Source organism: Perognathus longimembris, chromosome 15 (genome assembly GCF_023159225.1).
Source record: "Perognathus longimembris pacificus isolate PPM17 chromosome 15, ASM2315922v1, whole genome shotgun sequence".
NCBI classification, from domain to species: domain Eukaryota; kingdom Metazoa; phylum Chordata; class Mammalia; order Rodentia; family Heteromyidae; genus Perognathus; species Perognathus longimembris.
Window position 1 is genome coordinate 13,508,499 of NC_063175.1, and position 22,324 is coordinate 13,530,822.

At 45.2% G+C, this 22,324-nt stretch overlaps 1 protein-coding gene across 1 annotated transcript in view; it reads left to right on the plus strand.

Annotated features, from left to right (window-relative positions):
• The window catches only part of Aknad1 (AKNA domain containing 1), a 38,608-nt gene extending 19,855 nt beyond the window's left edge, over positions 1-18,753 (plus strand). The window contains exons 6-10 of the mRNA XM_048363749.1: positions 6,919-7,046; positions 10,885-10,992; positions 15,145-15,217; positions 17,470-17,599; positions 18,298-18,753. Of these exons, the coding sequence (XP_048219706.1) occupies positions 6,919-7,046; positions 10,885-10,992; positions 15,145-15,217; positions 17,470-17,599; positions 18,298-18,429 (571 nt within the window). The 3' untranslated portion in view covers positions 18,430-18,753. The remainder of the gene's footprint in view (positions 1-6,918; positions 7,047-10,884; positions 10,993-15,144; positions 15,218-17,469; positions 17,600-18,297) is intronic.
• The last annotated feature ends 3,571 nt before the right edge of the window (positions 18,754-22,324 follow it).

Here is a 22,324-nt window from a genome sequence, read left to right on the forward strand (position 1 = left end):
CCTGAGAAAAGTCATTGCTAATATTTTGTTACATATTCTTCTAGGGTTTGCTCCATATGACCTTTTTTTTAATAAAAATGGGGTCACTATATATATATGTATATATATAGTTTTATGATCAATTATTTTCATTTAACATATTGTAGGCCTCTGCCAACATCTTCCTTTTGATGGTATGTTAGAACAACATACATACCTCCACCCCATCTTCTGTGTTAGATTTGCAGGGTGTATTTCATGAGCTCTGATGCTTTTTTTTTTTTTTTTTTTTGCCAGTCCTGGGCCTTGGACTCAGGGCCTGAGCACTGTCCCTGGCTTCTTTTTGCTCAAGGCTAGCACTCTGCCACTTGAGCTACAGCACCACTTCTGGCCGTTTTCTATATATGTGGTGCTGGGGAATTGAACCCAGGGCTTCATGTATATGAGACAAGCACTTTTGCCTCTAGGCCATATTCCCAGCCCCAGCTCTGATGCATTTAAACAATGCACTGATAGATGTTATAATTTCCTCTCTAGATCTTAGATATTATAAACATGGCTTCAAGCCAGAACTTACAGCCTCAATCATTTCTGTAATCTTAGCTATTCAGGAGGCAGAAATTCAGAGGATCTCAATTGTGTGTGTGCCATCCTAGGTCTTGGGTGCTACCCCCGAGGTTTTTTGCTCAAGGTTAGCACTCTACCACTTTGAGCTATAGCTCCACATTTGCTTTTCTGGTGCTTAATTGAAGATAAGAGTCTCATTAAGTTTCTTGCCTGGGCTGGGATCTCAGATACCAGCCTTCTGAGTAGCTAGGATTACAGGCGTGAGCTATCGATGCCTCACGAGGATCTCACTTTGAAACCAGACTGTGCAGGAAAGTTTGAAAAACTCCCCCTGCAAAATAAACAACAAATGGCAACGCTGGAGGTGCAGCTTAAGTGTTAGAGCACCAGCTATGAGCAAGAAAGCTGCAAGCAAATCAAGCAAGCAGAGGCATTGAGTTCAAACAGCAAAAAATGGTAATATAGGTAGAAAGATCGGTGTCAATCTGTCTGTCTATTTTACCTATCTGTAGCATCAGGTAATGTCATCTGACTTCCAAACTTTTGCCTTTTGTTGATTCTTTGCTTAGAATAAAATCCTAGCATTGTAGCTCGTGGTTTAGTGGCACATACCGAACATTCTGATAAATGGTTTAGAAGGCAGAACCAATTTGTCTACAAGTTTCCATGTAGAAATCTCAGATCTGGAACTTAGAGCTGGATATTAGTATTTTCCCCCCCAATCATTGTTAAGTTGGCAAGTGAAACCTGACATCTCATTGTTTTAATTTGTGAAATTCAACTTATTTTCATATATTTCTGGGCCATCTGCACCTCCTCTTTAACATCAACTTAGGCTTACAAAACTAAAACTTTAAGACAACTGGGAAAATGGGAGGGGCAAACAGTCTTCACTGTTGAAATTGTGACTTATCTCTGACAAATGCCCAAAGAAGCAGAGCTGGAGAAAAGAACACAAGTATGGGAGTCCCAGGCTGAATGTCCAGTCCCAGCTCCGCCACCTGCTCACCGCGAGACCTCGCCGAGCTGCTTACAGTCTCTGAGCTTCAGTGTTCACTAAATGGAGACTCATCAGGATGACTGGAAGTAACAGATACACGAACAGCACCTGGTGTGTACAAATGCACAGCATACAGGGGTTGTTTCTATCAATAAAAACGTGGAAGACCAGCCTGGTGGCTCCCGTCTGTAATCCTAGCTCCTCAGGAGGCTGGGATCTGAGGAAGGGAGGTGAAAGCCAGCCTGAGGAATGAAAGTCCATGAGGTTTTTATCTCCAGCTAAACACTCGAAAAGCCAGAAGTGGAGCTGTGGCTTAAGTGGTAGACCATGAGCCTTGAGCAGAAAAGCTCAGGAGCAGCGCCAAGGCCTTGCATTCGAGTGCAAGAGCGATGCACGCACGCGCACACACACACATTGAAGCATGCCGGTACCGATGGCTCACGCCTATAATCCTAGCTAGTCAGGAGGCTGAGATTTGATGATCCTGTTGAAGCCGGGCTGGGCAGAAAAATCTGAGAGACTTATCTTCAATTAACTAGCAAGAAGCTTTAAGTGGAGGTGTGGCTCAAGCGGCAGAGTGTCAGCCTTGAGCAAAAGAGCTAAGCATTCAAGCTAAGTCCTGAATTCAAGCCCCAGTGCTGGTGTGTGCATAAGCACACGCACGTATACACAAACACAGACACACACACAGGCACACACAAAACTACATTTTAGCTCGCTAAAAGACCAACAGGCAAAGGAAATGAGCTAAAGTCTTGAGTAGGAAATACAATCAGTAAATATAAGGAAAATACTTATCTCCTTGAAACAAGAGAAGACATTCTAACACAACTCGCTTACCCACCCCATCCCACTTTAAAATGAACAAAAACATGTTTAAACTCATTCCTAATATCGAGGAAGGTGTAGCCAAACCCAGTTGTCCACGTTGTTGGTGTAATCTGTGAAGCTTTTGTGGAAAGTAATCTGACAAAACGCATCAGCACACAAACGTGGGACAGGTGTTTCCTGAGGAAGTAATTCGGAGCGTGGAAGAAGCTGCGTGCTGGGTGACATTTAGGCCGGCACTGGGCGTTGTTTACAGTGTGGGGGAAAGTACACTCATCTTCTCTTTAACCACAGGGGAAATGCGTAGTGACTGTTGTCTTCCCTCTTGGGATCATTTGGTGTTGAAAAAGGGAACATACAATCAGTCACTTAGGGCTCTAGGCAATCCCTAGATGTGTGTGTGTGTGTGTGTGTGTGTGTGTGTGTGTGTGTGTGTGTGTGTGTGTTGCTATTCTTAAGGCTTGAATTTAGGGCCTCGGCTCTGTCCCTGAGCTTTTGTGCTCAAGGCAAGCCCTCTACCACTGGAGCTACTGCTCCTCTTCCTTCCTTCCTTCCTTCTTTTTCCTTCCTTCCTTCCTTCCTTCCTTTCTTCCTTCCTTCCTTCTTTCCTTCCTTCATTTATTCAAATTGGAGATAAGAGTCTCACGGGCTTTCCTGCCCAGTCTGGCTTTGAACAGTGATCCTCAGCTCTCAGCCTCCAGTGACCAGCCTCCCAAACCCTGTTTCAATTCACCATTGAATGCATTTATTTCAAAGAGTTTTTACAGTTTTACTAATCAGTGGCGGCTTCTGAAAGGGTTTGAATGAGCTGGGCTGTGGCTCAGTGGGAAGGCCCCTGCCCAGCATGCTCAACACACTGGGCTCCCTCCCCGCCACTGCAAAGATTTCCGTGTTCCTAAATCTGTTCAGCCTTCTCTGAAATGAAGGAGAAAGGGGAGGGAAAGCATTCTCTTATCTGGACCCCAGATTGCAAACTTTGGAGGAGGAAAGAAATCTGGCCAGAACGGAAGCATCCTTTCAGTTGATCAGTGTATAAGAGTCCCAGATCCCCCCCCCCCCCCGCCCCCAATAGACAGGAGGCAGACACAGGCTCTGGCTCTTCCTCTGTCCACCCTGGGCCTTGACTTCCCCATCTGTGATTTACTGGGTGAATGTCTGCGGTCCTGGCTGGGCTGGGCTGGGCCGTGCCTGTGTGCCTGGGGGTGAGTCACATGCACGCGTGTGTGTGGTGGCACAGGAGGACTCCAGCAGTACCTTGGGGAGGCAGGTGTGTGCAGAAATGCCAGCACCCCGCCTTGCTGGGCCTGCTGCCGCCGCCTGCTTGCAGCCACAGGCCCAGGGCAGGAGGGAAGCAGCTAACTGGAGCCACTGGGCAGAGGTGGGAAGCCCACCCTCCCCAACCCTTCCAAATCCTGGTGCAGGCTTTTACCCAGAGAGCACTGGGGTGTGGACTCAGAAGCTGGGGGCTTTTAGAACCTTAACTTCTTGCTCAAGGCTAACACCGCACCCCGTGACTTCGGCTCCATTTCTGGGCTCCTTGGAAGCTACTGGGAGATGAGAGCGTGTCACTTTCCTGCATGGCTTGGTTTCAGGCCTGACCCTCAGCCCTTCGTTCCCATAGCTGGGATTGCAGCCTGAAACACACCTTAAATGTGCCTTGGGGAGATTCTGCTGAGCATCTCCAGTAAGGAATCGGTCACAACGCATGAGGGGGCCTCGTGTGGCCAGGCGGACACTGGTCAGTTGGGGTGTTCTGCTTACCAGTGCCTGCCGGCTGCATGGCCGCTGGGTTCCACAGTGGCTCCCAGCGCTGTCCTGCAACCTCAGGAAGAGCAGGAGAAATGGCCGACTCCTCGGTCCCCAGCTCTAACCTGTGTAAGGTGTGTAAAAATCCTAGGAAGAAATCCTTAACATTAAAAAAAATACCCACTGGTAAAGCTCGTGGCCAGCGTGGCTCCAGTCCTCCATTCTTCTATCTCAGTGAGACCGGTCAGCGTCCCACAGAGCTTGGCTAGTTTACCCCACAGGTCAAAGGTCAAGGAGAGAAGTTCTGCAACTTCTATGGAAGTCGTTAATGAACTCAACGGAGGCAGGGCACGAGGGCTGAAGGACTGGTTTCCTGTCAGGAAGCCCTCCACGGCAGGGACGGGCACTTAAGCAGCAGTGCTTTAATGACCTTCCACCGCCTAAAACAAGGCTCAGCATGGAGTTTGTGCTAAAAATCACCCGTGTCCTTTGGAACTTGATTTCAAACCACGTCTGTCTGCTTCAGTCCTGCCTCTAAGTGCAAGGACCCCGGTGGCGCTCACCCACCCAGGCAGCCAAGCTTGATTTCAGGTCTGCAGCTTGGATGTTTTAATAGGTCTTATTGAGTATAATGAAACTATTCTGACATTTGAAATAATATTATTGAATATTCTTGGTACTAATTGTTTCTCTTTCAAGATCCTGGTGTAGGTTTACAGAACCATAGAAGTACAAGACTCGTGTGTGTGTGTGTGTGCGTGCGTGCGTGTGTGTGTGTGTGTGTGTGTGTGTGTGTGTAGGGGTTCTGGGGCCTGTATTCAGGACTTTACATTCTCACTTGGCTGGCGCTCTACCAACTAAGCCCTGCCTTACAACCCAGCTTTTGGCTTGTTTGTTTACAGATGGAGTCTGGTGGACTTTTCCGCCCAGGCTAATGCTCAGATGTTAGTCTTCTGAGTAGCTAGCATTACAGGCATAAGCCCCAGGCATCCCTCTTAAATGTGTTTTTTTAATGAGCAACCATGTAGGAATTGAACTCTTGGTAAACTACACAGTCCAGAGTAATTATTAATGGAAGGAAGGGATATATATATATATATATATATATATATATATATATATACTCTGTGATAAGAATAGATATCTCTCTGATTGGATAGGTTTTCTATAAGGTTTGCTGAGGTACAGACTGTCAATTATTTATGGAAATGGAAATGCACAAAATGTGTACTCCCTTAAGTAATTGCTGAGGCAAAACTTTGCATTTGAGAGCATACTTAAACTATGTGCTGAAAATCTACCTTCCCCTAGTTGCCCTTGGCTGTTATATGTGGCTAGAAGAGTTGAGTGCACCGAAAAGATTAAGAGCAGCAGGAAAAAAGAATTAAATCACATGTTGGACTGCATAAACTTGAGTGCAATCCAAGTTTTCCACTTTGCAGAGCAGATGTTCAAATGCCCCAGAGGCGCAGGGTGGAGACAAAAAATGAGGTGTGAGAGAAGATGACTCAGGAGGAAAAAGGCTTGGCTTCCGGGCCCATCCCCACCCCACCCCACCCCACCCCCTCCTCAAAAGGGCTCCTTCTCCACGAGCTGGCCAAGGCCCAGCCCACCAGCCTGAGTAATCTCATTCATGCCCAGCTAGACTGGGCCTGCAATCGTCCACATGAAGAATGTGTTCCTCTCTAGTAGTAATGCATCTCGGGGCGGAGGAAGGGCTTTAGAAGAAGCCTTCTTGGTTAGACTTCTTTTGGAGGTGCTAGAATCTCTGTGGAGGAGGCAGGTTGAAACTAGACAGGTCAGAGAAATCTAACAGATGCTCAAGGGAGTTGCTTCTTCTTGATGCCCCCTGGTGGCCACAACTAAAATTTATTCTTACAGGGCCCCAGCAGCCTTGAACTCCATGGGGCCCAGACTAAACCCATTTTGCTGGAATTCTTGAAATAGGTTCAGTTGGTACCTACAGAGCCAAAGCCACAGAGCCCACGACATAGTAAACTTCTTTCCAAGAAAAGAACTGATTTTCACAGCTGGGCACTGTCATCTAGCTACTCAGGAGGCTGAGGTCTGAGGATGACTGAAGCCAGCCTGGGCAGGAAAGCTGGTAAGACTTCTCTCCACTAAACTACCGAAAGAGTTGCAAGTGGGACTGTGGCTCAAGTGGTGGAGCACTAGCTTTGAGCAAAAGAAGATCAGGGAGAGAACCTAAGACTTGAGTTCAAGCCCTAGGACTGGCACATACAAAACAAATTGATTTTTAAGATAGAACTGTTATAATTCCATACTACAGTTTTCAATTTTGTGTGTGCATATGGTGATTATGGTGGAATAAAACATTTATTTTCAATCACCTGCAAACATACTTTTATGTGCTGATGCAATTTCTTAAGGTTCTCAGACAGGAAGGCAGAGGTGATGTTAGGCCATCCTTATACTGTTCCAGGACCGGATGTAAGAATTTGATCCTTGATACTTCCTGTATATTATGGTTTTTTTAGGGTTTAAGTTCAGGGCATACCACTTGCTAGGCAGTCCTCTGCCACTTGAGTCAAATTCCCAGTCCTGTTTTGCTTTAAGTGTTTTGCCCTGGGCTGGCCTGGGACTCTAATCCTCCTATCCACACCTTCCATGCATCTGGGATTGCACATTTGAACCACCGTGCCCAGCTTGTTTTGTTGAGATGGGGACTTCCTAACTTTTTTTGCCTGGTCTGTCCTTGAGTTATGATCCTCCCAAACTTTGTCTTCTGAATAACTGGGATTTCCAGAGTAAACCACTGTACCTGGCCCTTACGGGAGCTCATTCATCTTTTTTTTTTTTTTTTTTAGAAAGCAAAAAATTGAGAGAAGAGACCACGGAAAGATCACCTGTGGAAGGCTTTCAGCCCTCACTCACGGAAAGGCACTGAACCAAGCTCTGACTCCCGGTGAGCTGTCAAGTTAAGGCTACGGGCCCTCAAGCCTTGGGGATCCCTCTTTGGGATCTGCCTCTCCTAAAGCGCATTCACTAGACTGGGGTGTGGCGTGCTTACAATAGGATGTGGTTAAGTAGGATGAAGAGCCAATACCTGTTTGTAGCTGGAACCTTGAACCCGTGGACTCAGTCCGAAGGCATCCTAATCACCAGGTGTGGTTGCAGCCACGCAGGGGTTGGTGCTGGCTTGTGTCTGAACACATTTCCTAGAAGCAAAGGAAGCTGGGAAAGACATATGGAAAGCAGAAGTACATGGAAGTCAGGGATGCCCATCACCAGCTCTCTCCTCCAAAGCCAGCTGGAGCCGACACATGCCCTTGGCCGCAAGGCCCTCGGTGAAGGAGGGTAGGCCGGGCACCGGCCTGCTCCGGCGGCTCCTGAGCAGCCCTTGCTGGAGCCGCTTGTGTGCATGCTCCCTGCGGCCCCAGCCCGGCCTGGCGCTCTGCATTCCCTCAGTGTACGCTCCCCTCCAGGATGGCCTCACTCTGATAGCGCATTTAAGCACAGGCTCCATGGGTGGAACACTTACTTTCCTGGATGATCAGGACAGAACAAGTTCTCAGATGTGCTCAGAGGCCCACTGGGGTTCACTCCTGGAAGGGACTGTGAGACCTTCCCCTTTTCCCACAAGGCCACGGTGGAAGGAAGGAGAGAGGTGTTGCCTGTGGAGTCTGGTGGCTCACCGTGAAGCCGGTGAGGACGCGTGCCAAAACACCAACAGCAGCACTCTCCTTTTTACTTTGGAAAATAGGTTTTGTATTAAGAACATTTTATTACTCAGAGGCGTTCCCTTTTTATTCATGTTTTTTCAGAAGACAGTGTCTCTGAATGATCCTCAAGTGATCCTCCTGCCTCAGCTTCCCAGGTAGTTAGGACTACAGGCAGGTGCTACTATACCCAGCTTGCTGCTGTTATTGTTTCTGGCTGTGTTGAACACTGAACCCAGGGACCACACATGCTGACCGCATCCTTTGTCACCCTCCTTTTTAAGCATAGACTTGTCTTTTCTGGCAGCACTGGTGTTTGAAGTTAGGGCTTCACATTTGCTAGGCAGGTACTCTCCACTTCTAGTCTTTCAGCCATTTGTTATTTTTAAGGTGACATAATACAATGTTCTTTAAATGTGTTGGTGTGAAACAAAATAAAACAGAAAGCCTCAGAACTTCCTAATATTTCAGTCTTGGGAAGATCTGAATATAAATATGTTTTGCAAATTATACTAAGAGACCTCTACCAATCTGTCTATAGCTGACTGCATGTTGAAAGAATTCTCCACTTCAGGGGGAGGATTTTTATCTTGCATATTGAAGAGGGCATCTGTTATGGTGTATAGTAGTGAACAAAAACCACATAAACACAAGCTCTTTGGGGTCTTCCATTTTAAAAGCAAAAAGGATTCTGAAATCAAAAGTCTGAAGACTGTTGACATAATGAATATCTATACCCACCCTGTACAGTAGGACTCATTATCTGCGTTTTATAGACCAGGAAATGAAGTTCAGGGACATTAAGCAACTTATCAAAGTTAAAGAGCGAGCTGTTCACGAGTTATTACTTCAGAAAAAATATCCCAACACATTCCTTACCTCATGTTCAGGCATTTCAGAGCCACTTAGCTTGGTGGTTCAGGCTAAGTGTCTGCCACTCGCCAGCCTTGGATCACCCCATGTCTTGATCTGCTTCAAACGGGGGTTGATCACATGGCCATCGGTAGGAGTCGCAGCTCCTTGTCATGTGAGCTCCATGGCTGCTTGCCTGTCCCTCTGAGAGGCCAGCCAAAGCAAGTGTCACACACACACACACACACACACACACACACACACACACACACACACAGAAATACCAAGATGGGAGTTTTTACAGAATTTATAGCCCCGTGTAGGATGGTCCCCCTCATGAGTACTCCTTGTTAGAAGCAATCCCACATTGAAAGAAGAAGTTTTTGTTTCTGTGGTGCGGTGGAAGGGCCTGTGGCACTGCCCGTTGTGTGGGTACTCTACCATTAAAATATACCCCGTGCCCAAGCTCCGTTTTGTTTGTTTTTATTTTTGTGCAGGTACTGGGGCTTACGCTCAGGGCCTCGGTGCTGTCTATTAGCTTTTTAACTGGCACTCTACCACTGGGCCACAGCATTTCATGGGCTGGGCACTAGTGGCTCACATTTGTAACCCTAGCTACTCAGAAGGCTTGAGATCCGAGAATCACGGCTTGAAGCCTTCCCGAGCAGGAAAGTATGTGAGGATCTTATCTCCAACTAACCACCAAAGGCTGGAAGTGGAACTGTGGCTCAGAGGGCTAGAGCACTAGTCTTGAACACAATAGCTCAGGGATAGCACCCAGGCCCTGAGTTCAAGCCCCAGGACCAGCACCAAAAAAAAAAAAAAAAAAAAAAAGCCTCATGAACTTTCCTGCCTGGGCTGGAGTTGAACTGCAACCTTCAGATCTCAGCCTCCTGAGTAGCTAGGATTACAGGCCTGAGCCTGGCCTCACTTCTGGTTAATTGAAGAGTCTCATGTAACCCCATTGTCTTTCATCCTTATAGTAACAATAAAAATTTAAAGAAGTACCACAGAATCCATGGACATATTCTCAACCATAACAACTAATAAGTGGGAAAGCCAGGACTCAACCTTAGTCCTCCAAACGCACCCCATTTACAGCCTGGTGCTTCCATATTCTAGCCTTCCCTGGAGGTCTAGAGTCAACTGCCCAGATCCGGATCCACTCTAGACACACACATGGTGTGCTCCTAGCCTTTCAGGCTGGGCAAGGTATTCCTCAGATTCTTTAGTTTCTGTTGGTCATGGGGCTTGAACCCAGGGCCTGGGTATTATCTTTGAGCTTCTTTTGCTCAAGGCTAGCACTCTACCACTTTGTGCCACAGCCCACTTCCAGATTTTGAGTGGTTAACTGGAGGCAAGAGTCTCACCCCATGGGACTCTTCTGCCCAGGCTGGCTTTTAGCCATGATCCTCAGATCTCAGCTTCCTGAGTAGCCAGGATTACAGGCGGGAGCCACCAGCACCTGACATTTCTCAGATTCTTATATGAGCTTATGAATGTTTAATAGATGGAAACTATCCAGTTTCCTGGATGACAGATCATAGCTGTTGGTCTTTACAAGGTCTAAGATAAAGAATAGAGAGGCTGGGAGGGGGTAACAATGTTTGACAGGAAATGTACTCATTACCTTACTTATGTAACTATTACAATAAAATAAAATAAAGAATATGGAAGCTATCAGGGTAGCTCTGGAAAACAACTACAGATGGAAGAATCGCTGATAAGTCACTGGGCAAACTCCCTTGGAGCCACCCATTTACTTGGCAGATCTTTAGCATGTATCACTATGTACCAGGTACACATTGGAGCTGTTACTTACCAAAATACCTCAGCTGTCAGAAGGGGGTTCCAGATGGCAGCTATGCTGGAAATCCTCCCTTGGTAACACAGGTGACACTTCAATGCTTAATGTATACATTTGCATGTTAGAATGAGAGTTCTCCACACCAGGCCTTATGACTCAACTTTAGAGACTCATCCTTCGAAGCTTTGTATAACTTGGGCTTTTCAGGTGCTGATACAAGATCACCGAGTTTCTGTTCTGGTCCTGGCACTAGACTGCAGAGTAACAAATGTGAGGACTGTGCGACTAAGATTTTCAGCTCCCCAAGAGTCTGCAGCAAACAATCACCAAAAAGTGAGACTGACTTGGGGGTCCAGAAGGTATAAGTGGGGAAAGCTAGAGTTCCTAGCCAGTGAGCTGCACTCTTAATCCTTTTTTATATTTAGAATTTCATTATAGGTACAACACCCCAGGACAGAGTCATTTAAATCAGAGTGAAAGAGATGCCTTTATCCAGTCCTGCTCTTTGGATCGGAATAAAAATTCTTCCCCTCGTAAGTCCACCTGCATGAGCAACACCATGACATTTGCCACCGCTTCCCGCCCCCGCCAGGCCCTGTCTTCTCCTGTCTGCTGCTTAGATCTCCAGCACTCACCGGATACTTCCCAATCCATCGAGCACACGGATGGCAAGAGGCTGGGTGGGGACTGGGAAATAGGGAATGCCAGTGGTAAAGGGCTGTGAAAGTTGTTCAGTGCTATGCCGGTGCCAAGTCAGTACCAAAGCATAAGTGCTTGCTAGACAAATGACTGAATAATCACGACGATTTCTGTTACTATGCTGAGTAGGCCAGCGAAAGCCTTAATGTATGTCTATTATGGTGTGGGTGGGCCATGCTGGTAATCCTAGCTACTTAGAAGGCTGAGAGCGAAGGATTGCGGCCTGAAGCCAGAGGAGGCAGGAAAGTCCACGAGACTCTTTTCTCCAGTGGACTACCAAGGAGCTGGAAGTGGATCTGTGGCTCAAGTGGCAGAGGTGCTAGTCTTGAGCAAGAGAGCTCAGGGACAGCATCCAGGCCCTCAGTTCAAGCCCCAGGAGGGCACACACATATGCACACATACACACACACACAAATAATAGTCTGGAGTGAAGTCAACTATGTTTACATTCCTTAGACATCATATTGTTAATTTCCAAAGCAAACTTGTGCTGTCTTTGAAAAAAAAAGTTAAAAGCCCGCATTGATTTATGAAGATGATTTGACTCCTTCCTCCTCAGGAGTTGCCAGTTGAAATTCCATGCACCCAGGTAAGTAGGCTTTGAGGAACAATGTAAGGTCCAAGGACGCTATGGGAATGGAGGAGGGCCGGGAACGCTGGTTCTCCCAGGCAGCGGAGCTAGGCCACATGCTTTCCTCATCCCTTCAGAAGGCTCCCTCTCTTTCTCTCTGGCACCAGGAAGAATGGTTCTTGTCTTTTGCAACTGCCAAGGACCAAGACTAAGGATTGTCACTTACCTTCCTGGCCTCAGGTGTGTCTCTCCTCCTCACCCCAGGGTCAAATCATCCAATCAGATGCACTTCTTAAAGTGACAGGCACTGGATCTGGAAGCTGCAGGGCAGATTTCCTTACCATTGCATTGGTCTTTGGACCTGTTCTTCCAGCACACCTATGGGAATTGCAACGCAATCACTCAGATGTCACCTTGAACTCCCATAGTTAACACAATGGCTAAGAGGGAAGAGGTCACAGGGAGACAGCCTTTCTTCAGTGCTGAAAAAGAACCTTCCAGCAGTTGGAGCTGACAGGAATTTGAGGAGCCCCATCTGGAAGACAGCATACTTTTGTTTGATGTTAATGATCCATAGACTGAACTGGAATGGAACCCTATGATTCTGTGCTCCTTTCCGAGTTTCCAAAGAGAGAAGACTGAGCTCATTAGTTTTTCATGAACCATGGTTAGGTGGTCAGGATGTCTAAATCAGGACCTTCTGGCTTTCATTCTGTCGTCCGTGCCTGAGGGACAGTCTGTTTCCTTGATCCAATGAGACTCTGTAAGGGGAGTAAACCCTGGCCATGAGACACCAGCTATGATAGAAGATCTGGGGCTAGAGAAATGATGAGGAAGAATGCACAGGAAGGGAAATGGGGGATGCAGTGACAGAGAACCTTGCCTTTGGCCATTGACTTGTCATCTCTATCCCTTTCCCTGGCTTTCTTTTCCTGGTCGTTCCCACCATATTTTCATTCTTTGTTTAGTTTATTTTCTGGAATTGTCTTAACACAAGTATATGTATCTGACTTCTAGAGACCTTGCTACTAAAGTTGGAAATAATATTAGAACTTAGAAGCTATTCTTCCACTTATTAGATACCTTAGTTGAACCTACAGAAGTTAGGCAACATACCAGGTCACAGTAGGCATGCAGAGAACCTTTTTTTTTTTTTTTTTTTTGGCCAGTCCTGGGGCTTGGACTCAGGGCCTGAGCACTGTCCCTGGCTTCTTTTTGCTCAAGGTTAGCACTCTGCCGCTTGAGCCACAGCGCCACTTCTGGCCGTTTTCTGTATATGTGGTGCTGGGGAATTGAACCCAGGCCCTCATGTATATGAGGCAAGCACTCTTGCCACTAGGCCATATCCCCAGCCCCGCAGAGAACCTTAACTCTTAGTTTCCTATGTGCTAATAAAACTCCTCTTAAAAGTTGAGTTTTGCTGGGAATATGGCCTAGTGGTAAAGTGCTCGCCTCGTATACATGAAGCCTAGGGTTTGATTCCTCAGCACCACACATATAGAAAAAGCCAGAAGAGGTGCTGTGGTTCAAGTAGAAGAATGCTAGCCTTGAGCAAAAAGAAGCCAGGGACAGAGTTCTAGCCCCAGGACTGGCAAAAAAAAAAAAAAAAAAAAAGTTGAGTTTTGAGCCAGATGCCAGTGGCCAGGCTTATAATTACTCAGGAGGCTGAGATCTGAGGATCTTGGTTTGAAGTTTGTGAGACTTATCTCCAATCAGTCACCAAAAAGCTGGAAGAGGCTCAAGTAGTAGGGTAAGGTACTAACCTTGAGCATAAGAGCTCAAGGAGAGAGCCTAAGCCCAGGGTTCAAGCCCAGTAACACACACACACACACAGTTGAATTCTGGTGGGTCATAGTGGCACATGCATGGAATTCAGGCTACTCGGGAGGATGGGATTTGTAAGATCTCACTTCAAAGCCAGACTAGACAGAAGTCTGTGAGGCTCCATCTCCACTTGACCAGCAAGGTGCTGGCCTGACAATGCCCCTCACGCGGTAGAGCGCCGCCAGGTGTGGTGGCTCACACGTGCATTCCTAGCTGCTCAGGAGGACGAGGCCTGAGGATTGTGGCTTGAAGCTGCTCCAGGCAGGGAAGGCCCTGAGACTCTTATCTCCAATTCACTGCCAGAAAATAGGAAGTGGAGCTGTAGCTCAAAGTGGTAGAGAACTAGCCTTGAGCACAAAAGCATAGAGACAGCACCCAGGCACTGAGTTTAAGCCCCAAGAACAACAACAATAACAACAAGTAAAAGAAAAAGAAAGAAGGGAGCTGGGAATGTGTACAGAGGGGGTACAGTTACATAATAAGGTAGTGAGTACATTTCTTGTCATATTTGTTACACCCTCCCTCATTTTCCTTTCCCTTCCCTAGTTCAGATAAGCATATATACAATATCCAGTGTACCAGAATCATATATAGTAACCACCTGGGGTACACCACAGGAAATTCACCTAGAACATTAAACGTAACCACAATGATACAATCCTCTGGTTTCCATCTCTTGGAGTTCATTTTGTTTAGCCTCATCTTATATAATCATATGTACATAGCTGTTGAGCTATTGTGATCCTCTGATAGGTCTATCCTAGACATTTTTATGTTTATTCAGTAATTGGTTTTAGAGACATAATGTAAAGTCGCTGAAATGCCATTTGAAAAGAAGTTTATTATTTTACAGACACATCTCTACTGTCGTCCCCCTCCCCCGCCCCACCCCAAGAACATCCACGTATCAGAGAGACCATGCACCTTTGTTCTCTGTGCTCTAGGCTTGTCACGCTCAACATTTGTTCAAGTTCTGACCATTTCCCTGAGAATGCCATTATTTTACCATGTCTAATTGCTATGTAGTATTCCATTGTGTACATCTATAGTGGGGCCTCTGGGTTGTTTCCATATCTTGGCTATTGTGAATTGTGCAGTGATAAACATGAGTGTGCATGTGTCTTTGTGGTATCCTGGATGCTGTTGTTCAGGATAGATGCCTAGGAGTGGTATGGCTGGGTCATAGGGTAGGTCTATGCTGAGCTTTTTGAAGAACCTCCATACTGTTCTCCAAAGTGGTTGTACTAATTTGCACTCCCACCAGCAATGGAGAAGGGTTCCTCTTTCCCCGCATCCCCTCCAGCATTTGTTGTTGCCTGAGTCCAGAGTATAGGCCATTCTAACTGGGGTGAGGTGGTATCTCAGGGTTGTTTTTATTTGCATTTCCTTTTTCCTCATATGTTTCTTTGTCATTTTTATCTCTTCTCCTGTGAAGTATCTCTTTAGCTCCTTTGCCCATTTAATAATTGGTTTACTGTGTGTGGAGGGGGTTAGTTTCTTGAGTTCTCTGTAGATGATGGATATTAGGCCTTTGTCTGTTACTGATGCTCCTGAATTTAATCATAGCTGACTTTTTTTTTTATCTGTTCAGAACCAAAAGGGATCTGTTCTCAGAGAGTAAATTCAAAATTAATTCAAGATGAATGTGAGTTCACACCAGGAAAGTAAGTATTATTTTACTACCAATAACAAAATCTGCTATGACTTGCCAGATGTATACAATGTGATTACCTGTGTATTATGTTACCAAGATTTCTTGGTAATCATAGATTATAAATAGTAGGGCCAGGATTCACATGTAAGTCTGTCTAGTACTGTAATCATTCACTCACTCATCTTTGTTTTTGTTTTTTGTTTTGCCAGTTCTGGGCCTTGGACTCAGGGCCTGAGCACTGTCCCTGGCTTCTTTTTGCTCAAGGCAAGCACTCTGCCACTTGAGTCACAGCGCCCCTTCTGGCCATTTTCTGTATATGTGGTGCTGGGGAATTGAACCCAGGGCTTCATGTATATGAGGCAAGTGCTCTTGCCACTAGGCCATACCCCCAGCCCCACTCACTCATCTTTGTGCTGAATACATTTGTGCGGAATGCAGGACATTGTGCTGAGGATATAAGGACAAAGTCAATCACTGTCTTCATGGAGTTTACTGTTTTGAAAAAGGGGCTGCATCAAAGTTTTCAAATTTTGTCAGTTGTGGGGCTTGAACTCAGGGTTTGGGAGCTGTCCCTGAGTTGCTCAAAGCTAGTGCTCTACCACTTTGAGGCCAAGCACCACTTGTGGTTTTCTGGTGGTTAATTGGACATGAGTCCCAAGGAGTTTCTTGCCTTGAACTGTGACCCTCAGATCTCAGCCTCCTGAGTAGCTAGGATGACAGGCGTGAGACACCAGTGCTCAGCTGGATCATCTTCTAAGTGCCAAGAAGGGCACCTAACTTAGGGGCCCATGGAAGCTGAGCTCCAGAGGACAAGCATGAATGAATAAGCAGGGGGAGGCGAGTAGAGGAGCAAAGAACAGGACAGTCTTCGAGGCTCTCTGAAGTGGGAGGGCTCTTGGAAGTGCAAGAAGAGTGTGGCCGCACGAGGCCGAGGAGGGCAAGGCCAGCTGTTGAGGGTTTGTCAGACACAGGGAGGGCTGTAGACTTGGGAACAAGGAACTACGTTTTAAATCAAGGTGTGTGTGTGTGTGTGTGTGTGTGTGTTAAATACCACTCTAGATATTGGCAGAGCAGAACTGAATGAGGAGCCAAAGTTGAAGGCCAATTAAAAGGCTAATAACAGGTGTGATTAGGGCTTCATCTCCAAGAGTGGTGGAGATAGACGTCTGTGTGTTTAAGAGCTATTGAAGGCAAGAGGCAGTAGAGTAGCTCACTGTACTCTCTACCACACGACAGGGTAGTGATTTAAATTTAGCCTGTGGAGACTCCCCGACTTTGCATCTTGGTGGTCTTTGGAAAAGCATTTCTGTTTGCTCATATGAAAAATGAGAATTCATTGAGGTCTGAATCAATAGATATGTAGCCATGAGAATAGTACTCAACGAGCGATGGCTATTATTAATACTGATGAAGATGGTGGCTGATGGGCTGCAAGGAGAGAGGACTCGAAAGCCCTTCACCACACTGCCATTCCCTGCCTAAAAGTTCTCATCAGCGAGAGGCCCCTGATGCAATGGCCCCTCACTTGGAGGATAGCCAACAATGACATCAACTACAGAAGCAGCTGATGTTACTGTGGAAGGGACGTAAGGACGAATGGAGACTGAGGCCTGTACACAGTACTTGAGAGGAGCTTCTGGAGATAAAACTGCTCACAAGCAGATGCACAGGTGTGCTTAGCAGGTCACACACAACATGAGGGTTCCATCACAGGACCACTTCCTACTCATGGTTGTGAAGTGACTCCTGAAAGGGCCCTTCACACAGACACTGAGCAGTGCAGTGTACAACCCGAACACCAGGGCTGCCTGGCCTCTCGTCTACACCCCGAGGCCCATGCCTTAGAGGCGGTCACAATTACAGTACAGCAGTCTGGAGTGGGTATGTGCTGCTGACCTAAAGATACACTGGTTTGGTTATTCTACCGCTAGGCAAGATCATGAGCACTAGAATGAAATCAATCAGCCCAAGGTGCTTGCAAGTGGTAGTTTTGTGTATTTGTTTTATAACTAGTGGAATAGAAAGTTGGCTGTGAAAGAATAAAAAGTGAATTGAAAACGCTCTGGAGTTCTGCTTTCCTGTTCCAAAGGAAGAAAGGGGCCAATTCTGGGAGACATGTTTCCATTTCCTGAAGCTTGGATGTGTTCTTCAAGAGCTGTGAAAAGCAGAGACATGGGAGTTCCTCTAGCCCCCCACCCCCTCCCTTCCAGACAGACACGAGGTGGCACATCACACCAGTACCAATGTGCTTTTGTCTTCCAGAAAAAATCTGAAGAACTTTATGGCCTACAGCTCACACCTTGTAACACCCTCCTCTTACCTCCATTCCTGCAGAGCCTCTAGAAGCAAAGCCTTATGTGACCTTAATAATGTTGAAGAAACAAACTCTAAGGTGAGGACTTAAAGAAAAAAATAAATCCTAGAATCCTTGTAGCTTAAAAGTTTGGTCTTAAGAGCAAATTGAGTTTCAGAAAAACCTCTGCTAAAACAATGTGCTCAGCACTAACACATGGTCCTTAGCAGCCACATGGTTTATATTATTCCTAACTGGCTCCACAGGAAATTGCTTGGAGAAAGTATTTTGTGGGTGGTACTCTGGCTGCAGAATTCCCCTGGCCCGGTGTGAGGCCTGGAGTCAGTTCTACTGACATTGTGGTTAGGGCTGCTGGCTGGTTCCTATTTCCAAACCGGTAATAGTAATCCCCAGGTTACTTTCAAGCATTCCCATACCCACAAATGCTCTGTATCCCTGGGGGCCCTCTCAGTGGTTAAGGCCTCCAAGTCCCTTTGAAGCTTCCTAAGAACGTCTTTTTCTTTTTCTCTGCAGCAGGGAAACAGTCCAGCAGGTCGATGACCTCACCCTCTGATTCATGCTCATCAGTCACGTGTTGATCTTTTCTCCTTTCCCTTGACAAATATATTCCATGTCAGACTGGTTTCCTAGGAAACAAGCGCTGAAAAACAGAAATAAACTGTGTGGAAAACAGAATGCTCCAAAAATTCCCTCTTGCCTTGCTTAATGAGAAAAACCAATTATCAGAAATATTAGTAAGTTTGTGTAACTAAAATATGTGGACTTTTCTTCTGTAGATGTTAAACTCGGCTTTGGATCATGCCCTAAAGACAGCCACCAGTTTGAAAAAAACTACTGATCAAATGATTAAAGATATTGCAGAAGATCTTGCCAAAGCACAGACATGGAGGAATCGATTGAAGTTCTAGTTCAAGACAATCAAAAGGACAACCCCCCCAAAAAGCAGCAATGAAAATTTGGTCTCCCTTCCCAAAGTATTTGACTTATTACTCATACAAAAAGAAAAAACTCATAATGGGTAACAAAGTTCTTATGAAAAAGGGCCTTTGATTAAAATTAAAAGCAACTATATATTTATATTAAAATAAATCTATGTTCTTCCCTATCTCACGAACTCCAATTACCCTTCAAGGCCCCTAAGGACTTTTCCTTTTATTCTTTTCTTCCTAAGATCGTCTCTTTTTTCTTTTCATTTTCTGCAGCAGCAAAACAGTTCATAATAAAATAAGCTACAACAAACTATCGTTTAAGGGCTACGAATATGGCCTAGTGGGAGAGTACTTGCCATGCATACATGAAGCCCTGGGTTCAATTCCCCAGCACCACATATACAGAAAACGGCCAGAAGTGGCGCTGTGGCTCAAGTGGCAGAGTGCTAGCCTTGAGCAAAAGGAAGCCAGGGACAGTGCTCAGGCCCTGAGTCCAAGGCCCAGGACTGGCAAAAAACCCAAACCAAATCAAACCTATCATTTAAAGTTTGAAAATTAAAGTTTGAAATAACTGTTGTCAGTGAAGATGGAGTGAAACAAGTTCTACTGTTTCACAATGCCTTCCTGGTGGAAGTGGAAATCTGTGAAGCCTTTTTGGAAGGTAATTTGATTAACATGGATGCTTCTGGACTTATTGATTAGCACATTCTGATAAACCCAGAGTAACCTGAAAATAACTCAAGTAAAAAATGCATATGAAGACTTCTAACCTACTGAATATCATTGCTTAGTAACCTCCTCCACCTCCCCCGCCCAGGCTCTCCACTATAGTAGCCATTGTTTTGATTGTGACTATGGGAGCTGCCACCAGCTGTCACTACCCCGCCAGCATCTGCAGAGTATACTGCTTTGCATATCACTAGCCCAGGAAAACATAAAAAGTTTAATCCACCATCCAGACTCTACTGAGTACATATTGACTTAAAGTCTAACCACTGCAAAGTAAGGGACTGTCTATTTTTGCCAAATTCTACAATTCAAAAGCAGTCATCTTGTGGCCTGCAACGCCACTGCTAAGAATTTACAGACAATTCACACAATATGCTAACACTGGATCACTGAAAGAAGCATCTTCAGGGGGAACCAATCTTAAATACCCTGTGGATGTTCAGCAAACAAGTTACAACTCTCGCCACTGGAAAGAATAAGATGGGTATCTGTGGCAGTGAGAAAAACCAAGATGCCTGACAACACATCCAGCATGATCTAATTTGTGCACACTATAACAGGCTTACATATTCTCTAGAAAGATGTACAACCTCCCTATGCAACCTCTAAGAAATGAAATGGAGTTCTGGGAAAGGAGGAATTGTTACTTTCTCTTATTATATATATATTTCATATTATATATAAAATTCCTATCATATGCTTATAAAATTATTTGTTTAAAGATCTGTTGGTCAAGAACATGCAAATACATCAGTTGTAGATTAATAAAATCTTAGAAAAAGATAAGTGCTGGAAACTCCATACCATAGATTAACTTCTAACAATCCCCACAGAATGCCAGAGCAAGTTTTTGATTTGCCTTTAGAGGCAGATCATAGCCTTTGCCCTCCAGGCCTTCTAACTCCACACACTCCAAACATTCAAAAAGGTTTCTCAACCCTCTGAGTTTGGCTCAGCCTCAAGGAGGGAGTCAGATGTATTTCTATTTGAGACTTTCCTGCCAACCAAGACAGCTGCTGTTTGTCTAGCTGGCTGGAGAATGGGCTATATTTAACTTTGGGGACTGGAAAACGGTTTAGGGCAGCTTCAAAGAGAGAATACAGAAGCCAACATGAAGGTAACTCTGATTTTGAGGCTGAATTTGCTTTAGACTGTGGCACTGAAGGAAGCCAGGAACATTTGACAGGATTCTGAGAGAAAGATCTCCAATTGTGTGTTCTGTTAATATAATTTCGGGGAAGTCATTTTTGCACTAAGCCCCAGCACTAGACTCCAGCAGACAAATACAAACCAGAAAATACAAATACAGCAGACAAATACAAATACAGAATGGAACCTCTCAGGCCAAGTACTTAGTAGTTAAAATGACCTTTCAATGTCTCCCTTAGCCCGATCCAGAATTCCGTACCCAGTCAGAAGAGGTCATCAGCCTGAGCTATCCTAAGGAAGTCTTCTGCTTTAACCTTTGTAAGGAAAATAGTTCTAAAATGACTTAAAGGATTGTTTTTTTTTGTTTTTTTTGTGCTAGTCCTGGTGCTTGAACTCAAAGTCTGGGAGGTGTCCCTGAGCTTTTTGGCTCAAGGCTTGCTAAGCATTCTACCCCATGATCCATAGGTTGACCTCTGGCTTTTTTGGTGCTTAACTAGAGATACAGGTCTCGTGAAGATGAGTCTCATAGGCTTTCCTTCCCCAGGCTAGCTTTGAACTGTAATCTTCAGATCTTAGCCTCTGGAGTAGGTAGGATTTTTTTTTTTTTGGCCAGTCCTGGGACCTGGGCTCAGGGTCTGAGCACTGTCCCTGGCTTCTTTTTGCTCAAGGCTAACACTCTGCCACTTGAGCCACAGTGCCCCTTCTGGCCATTTTCTGTATATATGGTGCTGGGGAATTTAACCCAGGGCCTCATGTATAGGAGGCAAGCACTCTTGCCACTAGGCCATATCCCCAGCCCCTGGAGTAGGTAGGATTATAGGCATGAGCCACTGGTGCCTAGCTTTTTGATTCCTTGTTTCTGCCAATGTATCTTACTCGTTATGCTTAGCTTTTCTCTCTCAGATGAGATGCTGCCCAATTTATGAAACACTATACTTATTGATTGTGTAATCTGGGACAGCTCCCAAGTCTTAATTAGTCAGTTTGTCTAGGTCTTCTAATTCTGTTCTAGTAGTAAACTAGAAAAACCAGCTCGGCTAAGTAAAGCCGAATCTCTGGAATTGTGAGTCAAGAGGCTCGCACTGACCGAGGGCATGGTGGTAGAGGGCCAGTTTGAGTCTTCACATGGAGAAGGTCCTTAAGCAGCTAGCTGTGCTCAAACTGCCGCAGGATTCGTGACTACTGGTAGGTTTCTATCTCTATTTACAACAAAGATCTAGCCATTCACTTTAGTCAACTACTATGATTATGTGAAAGAAAACTTACCTTTTTATTATCCCTTTCTATTGTAACATTTTCCTCTCACCAAACTAGGGTTGAACTCAGGGCCTCACACTTACTAGCTTGGTGCTCAACCATTTGAGCCATTTCTCTAGCTGAGATTTTTGTTGGTTATTTTGGAGATGGAGTCTAGCAAATTATTCTTCCTGGGCTAGCCTTGAACCTTGATAATCTAGATCTTAGCTTCCGAGTAGCTATGATTAGAGTATATGATTATTGCAATCTTGTTAATGAATTTAAGAGGATCCAATTCTTAATAAATAGGAATATATACTTATTGATATTTAATACTCTACACAATTGTTTTGGTAGTAATTTTCCTATAAAAGACATACCTTGCTCTGTTGCATCCTGACAGGACTCACAAAATATACAAGATCCTAGAGCAGAACAGAGTTATAGAGATACTGCATCTTACAGAACAAATCATCACAAGCCATGTACTTTGGGGTACACTGGCACCAAAGAAGAAAAAACAAAAGCTAGACTGGAAGTACAAGTTAATGGGATAAAGCTCCAGCCTAGTAAGCCTCAATATGAAGTTTTTAACACAAACACGGCAATTTTTTCTAAATTAACATAAATTTAAGAAAACGTCAACTATTTTTGAGAATGCAATAAAATACTAACATTTATGTTTCTAGGTCTAAAAGCTACAAAACTTCTGCACAGTGTGAGTAATTAGGATGTAGGTAGGCTAGAGATTACTTCTACC